The sequence below is a fragment of the Podarcis erhardii genome, assembly GCF_964252035.2.
Source record: "Podarcis erhardii genome assembly, chromosome: W".
In the NCBI taxonomy this organism is placed as follows: domain Eukaryota; kingdom Metazoa; phylum Chordata; class Lepidosauria; order Squamata; family Lacertidae; genus Podarcis; species Podarcis erhardii.
The window spans coordinates 13,710,277-13,724,768 of record NC_138506.1 but is presented as its reverse complement, the minus strand read 5'-3'; the positions used below and the strand labels follow the sequence as shown (position 1 = coordinate 13,724,768).

Genomic DNA, 14,492 nt, shown 5'->3' with positions numbered 1-14,492 from the left:
TAGCCCAGTTGGGACAGAACCAGTTATTGAGCCCAGTCGCTGACATCGATTGAAAGGCGTACTGACAATTTCTTCCAGACTCTATACAAATTCTTCCTGATAACATGATTCAAAAAACTCATATATTTTAGGTTTCCCGTACTAAAGACATGCATGCCAGCCAAATTTAAAATCATGACCTTCCAGATCTAAGATGTGAGTGTTTTGCAATAAAATGTGTTGATCTATTTCAATTGCTTTCCCACCCCCTTTGCTTTGCAGAAATTCTTTTTCTTTTCTTTTTTTAATATATATTTTATTGATTTTACATTTTTAACATTCACATAACATCTTATTCCCTTTTACATAACTTTTGGCTCTGCAGAGCCACTTGACTTCACTCCATCTTGTCATCTGGTTTTCACATGCTTACATCGTATTTCTGCACATTTACCGTATTTTTTGCTCTATAAGACTCACTTTTTCCCTCCTAAAAAGTAAGGGGAAATGTGTGTGCGTCTTATGGAGTGAATGCAGGCTGCGCAGCTATCCCAGAAGCCAGAACAGCAAGAGGGATTGCTGCTTTCACTGTGCAGCGATCCCTCTTGTTGTTCTGGCTTCTGAGATTCAGAATATTTTTTTCTTGTTTTCCTCCTCCAAAAACTAGGTGCGTCTTATGGTCTGGTGCGTCTTATAGAGCGAAAAATATGATATATCGTCACAATTCTACATTTATTCCAATATATTTTTCAAATCAAATCAAATCAAATTTTATTAAACGGTCACAGACCAGATTGGTTCATACAGCTAGTCAGCGAAACATAACACCGGAAAAAACAAAGGACAATTTCAATACAGATTAGGCCATAACAACAATTTAAGATTGGACAGCATGAATAAGATTAAGTATTTGCCTTCGCCTGCATGTTGACATTGGAAAGCTCTTGTTTTCTGCGCCTGATAGCGGCTGCACAGAATTTAGCAACATTGATCGTAATTACAGGAACCTTATCTTCTACCAAGGCTCTCATACATTGAAGTTCTGATTCATTTTTAAGCTTTTGTAGAACTGGGGCAATAAAGGTCAGGCGTAGATCCTTGTAATAGCTACAGTGCAGCAATACATGCAAACTTGTTTCCACTTCCGATGAGCCACATGGGCAAACACGTGACTCATATGGTTTGCCCTCATATCTGCCTAACAGCAGGACAGAGGGCAGAACGTTTAATCTGGCCAGGGTAAAGGAATGTCTGTACTTAGGTATTTGTAAATCAGCCAGATAGTTTGCGGGTGAGAACCCTCTCCCAAAGTCTCTAATTGTGGCGTGTTTATCCATTTTGCCCATATGACATTGCAGCTCTATGTCCCTAATGCGCTGGAGCACTTGACTTCTGGCTCTCTCATATCCTGCCGCTATCAAGATCTGCGGGGAGAATCCCAAGCTTCTTATCTTTTCAAACAGGGAAGCTTTCCAGGTAGAATGAAAGGTGTCTAAGAGTGTTAAGGGCGCCAAACCGGCCGGGAAAAAAATAAGTTTTAACCAGTAGTGTATCTTTAGAATCCACAAACGCGCGTTAACGGGTAGTTGTCCAACTTCTAAGCGGACAGCTATATTAGATACACAGGGAGGGATCCCCAATAAACACCGATAGAATTTTGCTTGAAATGCCTCCATAGGCGCAAAATTTTTAAAACTGCAAACCTGGGATCCATAAGTGAGTTGTGGGAGTATTTTTGCAGCAAAAACCTGGGAGGCCGCTGGAACGTATTTTCCCCCTTTCCCGTGAAAGAATCTTGTAAGGGCTTTGTTGGCCCTTCCTGCGTTGGCAATGGTGTTTTTCATCTGTTGGTGCCACGAGACCCTTTCCTGAAAAGTTATTCCCAGGTATTTGAAAGTTGCTACCTGGTCAATAGGTTGACCATTAATTCTCCATTTGTGTTTCCTTCTTTTTTTTGAAAACACCATAATTTTAGATTTGCTGTAATTTATTAATAGTTGTTCCGCTTGACAATAATCAGCAAGTGATCTCAAAAGCTTCCTCAAGCCAACGCAGGAAAAGGAGAGTAGGACTGCGTCGTCCGCATACAGAAGCACCAGGAGGGGCATACCTGCCAGTTTGGGAGGGTGGGCATTTTCTTTCGCCATATTTACTGCTAGAGAGTTAATATAAAAATTAAATAGCATTGGCGCGAGGACACATCCTTGTTTAACCCCATAGTGTGTTTTAATTTCTTTAGTTAGATGGCCTGACCGATCGCATCTTACCCTCACCCTGGTGTTTTCGTATAGACCACGGATAAGGCGTAATGAGCGTTTATCTATGTTTGTAGCGCCAAGCTTTTCCCAGAGTCTATCCCTTGGTATTAGATCAAAGGCCGATTTGAAATCCACAAAAGCTGCATATAAAGACCCCCCTTTTCTAGAGTATTTGTCTGCCAGGTGTTGAAGGATAAGGGCCTGGTCTATAGTTGAACGCTTTGCTCTAAAACCAGCTTGAGCTTCTGATAGAATATGCTCTCTTTCCATCCACTCCACTATTTTTTTTTTATTTATATATAAATATTTATTAAAGTTTTTAAATATAAATGCACAAATAATAAACAATCTTACTTCTGTCACAAACATAGTTTCATCACTTCTTTGGACTCCCTCACGTCTCCCGTTCCCATTTACATCATTAAAAGTTTTTTTCCAAACAAATTATCAACTAGTTTACAATATCATATCCACTCATTCGAATATAATCTAGCAATTCTTCCAAAAAAAAATTTATATTTTCTTTAATCTCACTTATCATCAAATTTAAATCTAATTTAGTGGTGGCCAATTTTTTATAATCTAGCATCCTTCTTAACATTCAACCAAATTACAATGTTTTTGTAGATACATCTTAAATTTCTTCCAGTCTTCCTCCATTTTCTCTTCTCCCAGGTCTCGGATTCTGCCAGTCATCTCGGCCAGTTGCATATAGTCCATCAGCTGCATCTGCCACTCTTCCAGTGTGGGTAGATCTTGAGTTTTCCAGTTTTTTGCGATGAGTATCCTTGCTGCCGTTGTTGCATACATAAAGAATGTTTGGTCCTTCTTTAACACCTTCTGGCCGGCAATACCCAGAAGGAAGGCCTCTGGTTTCTTAGTGAAGGTATACTTAAATACCTTTTTCAGCTCATTATATATCATTTCCCAGAAGGCCTTCACCCTAGGGCATGTCCACCAGAGGTGAAAGAATGTTCCTTCATTTTCTTTACATTTCCAACATTTATTATCAGACGAATGGTATATTTTGGCAAGTTTAACTGGGGTCATGTACCATCTATATATCATTTTCATTACATTTTCCTTCAGAGCATTACATGCGGTGAAGTTCAACCCAGTGGTCCACAACCATTCCCAATCCTCAAACATAATGTTATGCCCAATGTCCTGCGCCCACTTTATCATAGCCGATTTAACCATTTCGTCTTGTGTATTCCATTTTAACAGCAAGTTATACATTCTAGATAGATAGTGGCATCCACTCCACTAATTTGTCACATAAATGAGCAGCGTATAGTTTGCTGATAATACTTAATAGACTGATTGGTCTATAGTTAGCTGGCTCAGATCTGTTTCCTTTCTTGAATATTGGAATGATGATGGCTAAACCCCAGTCCTCAGGGATAATAGCTGTTTGATTTATACTAGTGAATAAGGCGGCTAGCACAGGGGCCCACCATTCAACATTTGCCTTAAGAATTTCTGGTGGGATATTGTCAGCACCCGGGGCTTTCCCTGATTTAAGAGATTGAATAAGGCCAGTAATTTCTTCTGTGGTTACAGGGGGCCATTCCTTGCCAAATTCACTTGAAGCGGGAAGCAGAGCTGGGACCAGTTGATTTGATGAATATAATGAGAGGAAAAAGGCCTCCCATGCTCCAGCAGGTATAGAGTATTCGATTTCGATCGGGGAGTCTCTCCAGCTTTTTGCGATTGTTTTCCAGAACGTGGCAGAATCTTTCCTTCGGGAGGCCTCCACTAGGCACTGCCATTCCTCCCTTTGTGCCTGGAGCTTTTTTTTGTTAATCAAAGCTTTATAACTGCGTTTTAACTCAAACCAGTCTAATGGAAGCGAAGGTAGGTTCGCTGCTCTATAGTTCCTGTACTTATCCAGCAGGAGGCGTTTCATAGCCATGCATTCTTGGTCAAACCAGGGTTTGGATTTATTAGAGTGTAGAGATTGCCATGGCATTTTTTTGTTAGTCAGATAAGGTTGTAGGGACGAAATCCGTTCCCGGAACATGTCTAATCTAGCCTCAGGAGTTGGGGAATTAACGAGGTTCTCCTTTCTAGCAAGAAAAGTATCTGAGTGAAGTCTTTCCGATATTTCATCACTCAGTTTGCTGGACCATTTAATACGCGAGTATCTTAGCTCCATGTTTTCGTAACATGGGGCTTCAAGTTTATCAGAGCAAAATAAATCTTTTCTTACGTCCAATATTAAACAGAGCGGTAGGTGGTCGCTGTCAACCCTCTCCACCACTTTGTATTCCCGTGCTCTGCTCAAAAGGTTAGATGACACTAGGACGTAATCGATAGTGGAGGCTCCCATGTTGGATATAAATGTGAATTCCCCACTGGGTTCTCTGTCGACACGACCATTTAATACGGTCAGATCCAAATTGTTGGAAAAACGTAGAAGGCATAGGCCTGCGTAGTTGCAGCCCTTGTCTTTTGAGAGCCTTGGGGGAATAAAATGGGCTTCTTCAGAAATGGGAGGTACGTCATGGAAATGAGCATATAACACTTCGTCTGATTGGCCAATTCTGGCATTTAAATCCCCAGCCAGCAGCACTGCCGCTGCAGGAGTTTGATTCATTAGCTCATCGACATATGATTCTAGCCTATGCCAGATATTTTTGATAAGCTGCTTGCCTCTTTGGGGAGGGGCGTATATATTAATCAATAGAAGTGTGCAATATCTGCATTTCATTAATAATGCTATGGCCACACTGCTCAAAGGCTCCATCTCGACGAAAGATGCTCTCAGCCTTGTGGATATTAGAATGCCTAGCCCACCCTTAACTCGTCCCCCTTTGTTGCTTGGTGAACCTGCGAGCGAGAATGAGGCAAAACCATTTACATCTAAATCCCCTGTTAGCCATGTCTCTTGCAGGAAGACTATATCATGATCTTGAATGAAATTGACAAATGATTGGTCAGTCGCCTTGTTGGGCCAACCAGCAATGTTCCATGATAAAAATTTAAGATTGGCTTTATCGCAGTCGAGTCTTTGTCAATTATTAGCTAACGTACTTTTAGGGTTTGTCGCTTTATGTATCGGTCGCCTATCGTCTTTGTATGGCGGGCTATCCAGCCGCTCCATGATTTCAATAGGTGGATGCAAAGTGCTCACGTTTGTGATCACCAGATCTTTATTATGCATATATTCCTTCTGTGGATATTCTGTTGCGGCCTGATTTTGGCCCAATTCTGTTTCATCTAGGTATCTCATTTTGTCCCATACGTCTGGTGGGGTCATCTTAGGGATATTTCTCCTCCGGGGGGGTGATGGAGTGCTCTCTTTGGAGGGTGGCACATTCTCTCTTGGTGGAAAGTTAATCTCCGCTTTAATCTGAAGGTTACGTGCTGTGGTCTTTTTTTGGTCCCCCTTAATAACCTCGTTGCCTGAGGCTCTCTCGGTCAGCTTATCTCTTAGCTTGTCTAGTCTTCCCAAGATGTCAGTTTGTATTAATGGTGGGAACGTCCAGAACTGGTCAATTAGGATATTTTCTTCCATAGTAAAGAAATCCTCACCTCTGCTCACAAGGCATTGCGGGTTCTGTTTGTCAGGCCAGGATTTTGGGAGTTGTTTCCCCTTTCTAAGGTTTGCCTGCTTAGTTTTCAAAAGGGGGCTCAAAGGAGCCTTATTTTCAAAGAGCCTAAGTATTGTCATCCGTGCTTTTAAAAAGGCAGGTCTTGACCTAAAAATAAACTTGGCCAGGTTCTGGTCCCCAAAAGTGGTCAGTGCTCTCACTGAGTGACCATCATAATGTAGATATTCCACCGAAGTGATATCATTAGAATTAACCATTCCTGGTAGTATATCATTTAGACTAGATACAAAGTTCATTATTCGCTGTTTCCCTGTAAGGAAGCCCTTAGGCTTCGGGAAGTTCGTGAATACCAATTTTTGGGGATTTAGAATCAAATTCCAATCTCTTTCCTGACTGGAGGCTTGCCAGGTCTGAAGGGGGGTATCATCTCTACTAAACGCTTCCTCTTCCCCGCTGTTCAATTTGCTAAGTGTTTTATTGCCTTCATAGGTAGAGGCCTCTACTTCCGCAGCATCAGGTTTGATAAAGAGTTGGTTATCCAGGGACTGAATTGTTACTTCTGCCTTCTCTCTTGCTACTGGAGTCAGCCTTGGCGAGTCCTCCTTAGCCGGTTGCTGTGTAACTATCTTTGTTTCTCTCTTTTTACCCTTCTTTTTACTGCCCCGTGTGGTCGATTTATTTGGAGCCGAGGGAAGAAGTTTAAACAATTTCTGCCAATGTATATTTCGATTACTGCAGGTATACTTGGCTTTCCTTGTTGCTTTGATATTTTTACTTTTCTTCACTTTTACCCTTGAGTTATGTCTTTGCAGACTCTTATTTATTACTGGTTTGTTCGTCCCCACTAGCTCAACTGTTTTATGCTCTTGGGGCATATCATTTAGTTTTATCTCTTTTAATTGAGGTGTGAAGTTTTCTACTAACGTCAGCAATAGCCCATTTGTTATTATTAGATAATTTTTTATGTTAGCTAGATCAGTACTTATTGCTAGGGAATAATCCAAAGGGCAGCCATCACTCAGTTCTGTTTGAGAGTATTTTGGAATAAGTATTTTTTGATGGGTAGATGTAATTTCTTCCGTGGGCCACTGTTCCTTAGTAATAGAGGTATTTCCCTCCTGAAGTTCCTCGGCTAAAGCTAGTTCTTGCGCTAGGCTGCATGGAGAGTTAATATTTCCAGTATCTTGATATGTCTCTTTAAAGTAAGACGTCCAATCAAGAACAGTTAGAGAGGGGGGTATTACTTCATCAAGAATTAACTCTTTTTGTGGACTCTTACCCTCCTCCATCTTAGGGAAGTAATTTGTGATTTTGCTTTGTCTTTTACCAGGGCCCGGGGGGCTGATTGCCGAGTCAGGCAGTATACCCAACTCCTTATATGTTCTTCTAGTAAAAACCATGGTAAAAGTTGTCTTGATATAGAGAGGGGGCAGTTTACCCCAGGTGCAACTGCCTTAGATTGGGGGGCAAGTGGGGGTATCAATCTATATTCCCACCTGCTCTCTACAGCAGCTTCCTGATGTGCTCATCAACAGCCTCAGTATATTTCTCTAATTTGAGTTCTCTACTTTTAGGTCTTGGCGATTGTCCTAAGCCTATAGTTTTCACCTCAATCATGCGACCAGCGCTGTTTCACAAATGCTGCAACCTAGTCAGAATATAATAATAAAACAATGCTGCCAAAGGGACAGCAGTAATAAAACGGCTAAAAAGTACATTAAAATTAAAATTGCCTTTTTTAGGCAATTTATGTGCCGTTGGAAAAGGATAATAGTGGAGTTTGGCTATAGCGCGTGCGCAGCTATGATAACCTTGTATTTCGGGCCCTAGCTTAGTCTTTACCAATTTCCCTTCGGCGCCTGCTGCTGTTGCCGACGCTGCGGTTGCTGCTGCTGTTGCTGCAAAACCTCCGAATTCCCTCCTCCTCCTCCTCTTCCCAAGGCTGCCGCTGCCGCGCACGATCCGATTCCCAGGGACGCTGCTGCAACCCCCAATTCCAGGGCGAAGAAGTGCCGCAGCTGGGCGACTTCCCGATCGCGGTGCCCAACAGGTTCCCCTTTTGGCTGCCCACCTCTCCTCCGCATGCAGCAAGTCAGGCAGCCGCTAGCCACAAAATGGTGTCCGCTCCCGCAAAGATCGCACAGCTCCGGCGTCAAGGCTCTTCTTCCTCGCTGGGTTTCTTCTTCTTCTTCTTCTTCTTCTTTTCTTTAATTATTTCAGTGCGGGGGGGGGGGGTGTTCCGTGAAGCCGCGGCCCGAGGCGGTGAGGGTGGAGAGGCGGGGGTCTTCCCCCCTCTCTCTCTCTCTCTCTCTCCCCGGGGAGGCAGGAGGACTGGCGCCGCTTGAGTTTTTCCTTTCTCAGTGACGGAGTCCCTTCACGACAGGGGAGTCAGGCCAGGCCTCTTTTCCTTCCCCTCTCACTCGTTTCAAGAGATTACTCAGCTCCACAGCACCAAAGTACAGCAGGGGGTGCGGCAAGGCAGCAAGGCTAAAGCTCGAGTCCGGTGATAAAACAATAAAACAATAAAACGCTAATGCTAATGCTAAGAAAAGCGAAGGCAGTGTTGAGGAGATAACGCAGCCACTAACTCATTAGAATTAAAAGATAAACCCCCAAAGGGTTTGAAAAACTACTTAAAACTACTTAAAACTTTATCTAAAAGCAGACAAGGTTAACTAGGCTGCTACCTTCGTCGCCATGTTTTCCATTTTTTTTTACATTTGATTAAAGTTTAATATATTTTTAAACTTTAATCAAATGTAAAAAAATTCTTCTAATAAACATTGCAAGATTTATTGCAGTCCTGCTAGTGTTTTTATGTATTGAATGAATTTACTTCATTCTCTCTGGAACGTTTAGTCGCTCTGGTTTCGGATTTTCCCCTTCAGCTTTGCTAATTCTGCATAGTCCATCATCTTTGTCTGCCATTCCTCTACCGCTGGTAGTTCTTGCTGTTTCCACTTTTGGGCTAATAAAGTTCTGGCTGCCGTAATGTCATACATAAATAGCCTCTGGTCTATTTTTGGTATTTCCCTTCCTATTATACCCAACAAGAACGCTTCTGGGTTTTTTTGGGGAAAGTATACTAAAACATTTTTTAAAACTCATTATAGATGTTTCCCCAAAATACCGTATTTTTCGCACCATAGGGCGCACCGGACCATAGGGCGCACCTAGTTTTGGGAGACGGAAAACAAGAAAAAATTATTCTGAACCCCAGAAGCCAGAACAGCAAGAGGGATCTGGCTTCCGGGATACCGTGTGGCTGTTCTGGCTTCTGGGGTAACCGCGCCAAGCCTCTTCAGGGCAGCGGGATGAAGGCTCCCCCTGCCCAAAGAGGCTGCGCAGGGCTAAAGCAGAAGCCAGGACAGACGCGTTGCTTAAGGGGCGCTGCGCCTTCTCTCTCTCTCTGCGCAGCGCCCCCGCCACTTAATGGATCCAAATGGTTTCCAGAGAGTGGTAGGGGATGCTTTATCCCATGTTGATGGCCTTTCAGTTGATTCCCTGGTGGCCCGCTGGAATGTGGAGTTAACCAGGGCTATTGACTGTTTGGCTCCGAAGCGCCCTCTCCGATTGCATGGAGCCCGGACAGCCCCGTGGTTTTCCACGGATCTGAGGGCAATGAAACAATCGTTGAGACGGCTAGAGCGCCGGTGGTGGATAACTCATTCCGAATCTGACCGGACACAGGTTAGAGCTCAACGTCGAGCCTACCAAGTGGCAATAGCGACAGCGAAGAAGAATTTCTTCACCGCCTCTATTGCATCTGCAGAAAACAGCAGCAGGAGACTTTTTCAGGTGGTTCACAATTTAGCGGAACCACCTGCAACGTCGGGGCCCAGTACGGGCCACATGTTCTCCTGCAATGATTTTGCAAAGTTTTTTGCAGATAAAATCGCTCAGATTCGGGAAGAAGTAGACTCCACCGTGGGAGCAGGGCCGGGGTGGGAGAGTGCTAGAGACCTGTCTAGTCAAGTTGCGTGGGATCAATTCCAATCTGTTACCTCCGAGGATTTGGACAGGCTGCTTGGATGAGTGAAGCCAACCACCTGTCTCCTGGATCCTTGCCCATCCTGGCTTATAAAAGCTAGCCGGGAAGGACTGGGCGATGGGCTTCATGGGGTCGTGAAAGCTTCCCTCCATGAGGGAGCCTTCCCAGACCCGCTGAAAGAGGCGGTTATTAAACCACTTCTTAAAAAACCATCTTTAGACGCGGCCACGATGGCCAACTATCGCCCAGTCTCAAATATTCCATTCTTGGGCAAGGTGATTGAGCGAGTGGTTGCTGAACAACTCAGGCACGCCTGGAAGAAGCGGACCATTTGGATCCCTTCCAGTCGGGATTCAGGCCTCATCATGGGACTGAAACTGCCTTGGTTGCGCTGGTTGATGATCTCCGGCGAGCTAGGGACAAAGGTGAGAGTTGTTCCCTGGTTCTGCTGGATCTCTCAGCGGCGTTTGATACCATCGACCATAACATCCTTCTGGACCGTCTTGAGGGGCTGGGAGCTGGGGGCACTGTCATACAGTGGTTCTGCTCCTTCCTCCTGGGCCGTGTTCAGAAAGTGGTGGTGGGGGATGAGTGTTCAGACCCCTGGGCTCTCACTTGTGGGGTGCCTCAGGGTTCTGTCCTCTCCCCCATGCTTTTCAACATTTACATGCAGCCGCTGGGAGAGATCATCAGGAGGTTTGGGCTGGGTGTTCATCAGTATGCGGATGATACCCAGCTCTACCTCTCTTTTAAATCAGAACCAGTGAAGGCGGTGAAGGTCCTGTGTGAGTGTCTGGAGGTGGTTGGAGGATGGATGGCGGCTAACAGATTGAGGCTGAATCCTGACAAGACAGAAGCACTGTTTTGGGGGGACAGGAGGTGGGCAGGTGTGGAGGATTCCCTGGTCCTGAATGGGGTAACTGTGTCCCTGAAGGACCAGGTGCGCAGCCTGGGAGTCATTTTGGACTCACAGCTGTCCATGGAGGCGCAGGTCAAATCTGTGTCCAGGGCAGCTGTTTACCAGCTCCATCTGGTACGTAGGCTGAGACCCTATCTGCCTGCGGACTGTCTTGCCAGAGTGGTGCATGCTCTGGTTATCTCCCGCTTGGACTACTGCAATGCACTCTACGTGGGGTTACCTTTGAAGGTGACTCGGAAACTACAACTAATCCAGAATGCGGCAGCTAGACTGGTGACTGGGGGTGGCCGCCGAGACCATATAACACCGGTCTTGAAAGACCTACATTGGCTCCCAGTACGTTTCCGAGCACAATTTAAAGTGTTGGTGCTGACCTTTAAAGCCCTAAACGGCCTCGGTCCAGTATACCTGAAGGAGCGTCTCCACCCCCATCGTTCTGCCCGGACGCTGAGGTCCAGCGCCGAGGGCCTTCTGGCGGTTCCCTCATTGTGAGAAGCAAAGCTACAGGGAACCAGGCAGAGGGCCTTCTCGGTAGTGGCGCCCGCCCTGTGGAATGCCCTCCCACGAGATGTCAAAGCGATAAACAACTACCTGACATTCAGAAGACATCTTAAGGCAGCCCTGTTCAGGGAAGTTTTTAACGTGTGATATTTTAGTGTATTTTTGGTTTCTATGGAAGCCGCCCAGAGTGGCTGGGGAGGCCCAGCCAGATGGGCGGGGTATAAATAATAAATTATTATTATTATTATTCCAAATCCCATTCAGCTCAGTTATGTGACCTCACAACCCAGTGGTACTTACACTAGCAAAAAGGGTAGTGGTGAATCAAACTTCCCTGGGGATCCTGGAGGGCAGTCACTTAGACTTGGATTGTCCCTCCCACTGGCTGGTCAAGGAAGGTCCAAATCACAGATCCTCCCTAGGAAAGGGGCCACCCCACTCTCTCCAGACTGACCCTGCCTTGTGATAGGGAGATTTGGGTCCTAGGGAACTCTGAGCAAGTTTTCCCCTTCAATCAAATTATTTTAAAGGGTCATTTGCCCGCTGCTAGACTTGAGTGAGCTCAGCTGGCAGTAGCCCTGCTTCTGTATGGAGTTTGGATTTCCACCAAAATTTGCACCAGCATAATTTACTCTGGTTGGCTTCCTGTAGTTTGGATTGTTCTGTAAAGCATTAATGACAGTGCAGACACATGTTTCTTCGGCACACATGTGCGCCAAAGGCAGGACCTATGCCAGCATATCTGGATATTCTGGATGTTGTTTGCATTTAGTGTAAGGTTCCCCTTCTTAGTGTAATGGCTCCCCTTCTTTTGCCAAGGGCAGACTTTCCCAGCCGGTCAACCTTCAGATGTTGCTGGACTACAATTCCAAGGAGTCCCAGCCAGCTGGAGTCCAACAGCATCTGGAGGGCACCACATTGACTATCCCAAGTATGGACAGTACTGAGCTAGGTGGACCTGTGGGCTGACTCTGAATAAGGCAGTTTCCTGTGTTTTTGGATTTCACATTATATTTCATTCCAACTGGGAAAAGGTGTGGGAAGGTGTTGTACCCACACAACTCTTGGTATGACAGGGCACCCACTTAAGTAGCTAGAGGTCGGAGTAGAGCAGTAAGGAGAGTTTTGTAATGATGATTTATTACTCGAACCTTCCTTCACTTAAATGCAGGTATGGCCCCAAAGTTATGGAGAAAATTCTCCATATGGCCGAAGGGATTGACATTGGCAAGATGCCATCATTTGAATTAGTGCCTGATGCCAAGGCTACCAAAAGGCCATATTCCCTGCTGGACAACTCTCCATCTTACAGTGAGTACTTCCATTTCCCCTCATTTGCAGCAGAGTTGGTTCTTTAATGATGATTATTGTATGTCACAGTAATAGGCAATGTCATGTATGAAAATATAAAGGGTTGTATCTAATGTTCTGCATCCTCTTGTGCTAGCAGACAGGTGAGTTTTAATGCTATGCAACATAGGAATCCAATGCAACAGTTGCACTAGCACAGTGATCTTCAACCAGTCCAGACCCAAGACCCACCTCTGACTCCCAACCAGGAACCTGGGACCCACTCTCAGATTTTCACTTAATCATGCTAGCATCTCACCACGCAACGCACAAACTTTTGAACCTTATATCCTCTCTCTGATTTCTGGCTTTTCTCTCTTCAGTGAAGCCTGTGGTTGATACTGACCAAGACAGCAAGTCTTCATCACCAATTATGTTTGTACTTTGTTACCAAAAAAGACTTTGCCACTTTCTTGTTTTCCATAATTTTTATCACATCCTTCCTTTCTCTGTCACCTGCTGGTGCCTTTTTCTATGTCTACCTTCTTGCACTTTTTGTCCTCCATCACCTGTCTTGCAGTTGTTGTAGTAGTAGTTGTTGTTAATTAAATTTCTATACTGCCCTTCATCAGAGATTCACAGGGTGGTTTGCAATATGCAGTAGTTGTAGTTCCAAAACAAAAAGTGCTATTTTTTTATTTTCGTTTACAAAGTCTTGCCACGTTACAAATCTTTTAAAAAAAGAAACTAAATAAAACTGATTTTCATTCCAAATCAACACAGAAATGTTAAAGTTGCAGTCCTGTGTGTGCTTACGTGAGCGTAAGTCCCATTAAAATAAATGGACCTTCTGAGTAGTCATCCATAGGATCTGAGTATTCATTTAATTGAAATTAATTAAGGGTCTCCATCGCTGGGAAGCTAAGTCTACTCTCCCTTTCCTAGTTGTTTTCCTTTTTCTGCCCTCTCATTGTGTTAACTTACTTGAAATCAAATGTACAGGAGGGGACTTCCGCTTTTACCACAGCTGCAACAGTGTGAGCTCTGACTGCAGTAAGCAGGTCGGAGCATACACCGGTACTGTGAGGGGCAACGTTTGGCTACGGCCCCTGAAAAGGCTTGGAAGGAAGCTCAAGTCAAAGGAACTTCGGCAGTGTCTCTTTGGAGTCCCGGCACCCCTCGCTGAAGAAAAAACGGCTGAGGTGGGGGGGGGGGAATCCAGGCACAGAGAAGAACGTCAAACAGACCAGTGAAGAGCCTCACATCACTGAAGCAGCGACAAGATGGTAAAATCTCTATTAAAATAAACGTAAAATGGTAGCAGCAGTAACAAAACCTAAAAGGAAATAAGACAAGGGGGGAAAAGGGAACTCAGGGGGGGAAATCCCTCACGGAGTGAGTAAAGCCAAAACAACCCAAAACAAGATAAAGAGTAAAAATAGCGGAGGAGAAGTAATGCTACCACAAAAGTAAAGGGAAGACAGAAGAACGGAAAAAAATATGGAGAGAGTGTAAAGAAATCACTCAGATTGCAATTAAACTATTTGAAAAGCACACTATCTGAAACGGACTTACTACAAAGTGCAAAGTGGTGCAGGCTGCCTGTTGTTGGAGCTGGGTGGAGTAGAGCAGCTGCTTTGAAACTGAATGTCCTTGAAGGAAAGATAAGGACAAAGGAATAAGGAACGCTGTGGGGGAAAGGAGGGGAATTTCACAGATAAGATAAGATGGCGTCGAAGGTCTGAAGACGCTGAGTAATCATCAAGAAGGAGGAAGTGACGAAGACAAAATAGTGAAAGAGAGGCTTAAAGGAGGGCAGAAGCTGGCAAGTTGAGTAAATAAGAACACAGTGACACCCAGTGGACAAAGTAGGAAAAGCAGTAATAAAGGAAAATTGGAGCAATAGAAGGACATCTGGTGGTTGAAAATGAGAACGCAAAATGCCTCATGCAATTAAAAAACAGACTGGAACTGGAAGTCAACAGCAACAATTAAGA

The 14,492-nt window shown here is 44.5% G+C and overlaps 1 protein-coding gene and 1 long non-coding RNA gene across 2 annotated transcripts in view; one reads left to right on the top strand and one right to left on the bottom strand.

Moving 5' to 3' along the window:
* Window positions 1-14,492, bottom strand: part of LOC309333278 — a 332,363-nt gene that overhangs the window by 84,853 nt on the left and 233,018 nt on the right. The gene's annotated exons all lie outside the window — the stretch shown is intronic.
* LOC309333201 (NF-kappa-B-repressing factor-like) overlaps window positions 1-14,492 on the top strand; it is a 40,229-nt gene that overhangs the window by 14,751 nt on the left and 10,986 nt on the right. Inside the window, exon 2 of the mRNA XM_081846604.1 lies at window positions 12,377-12,516. Within this exon, the coding sequence (XP_081702730.1) occupies window positions 12,377-12,516 (140 nt within the window). The remainder of the gene's footprint in view (window positions 1-12,376; window positions 12,517-14,492) is intronic.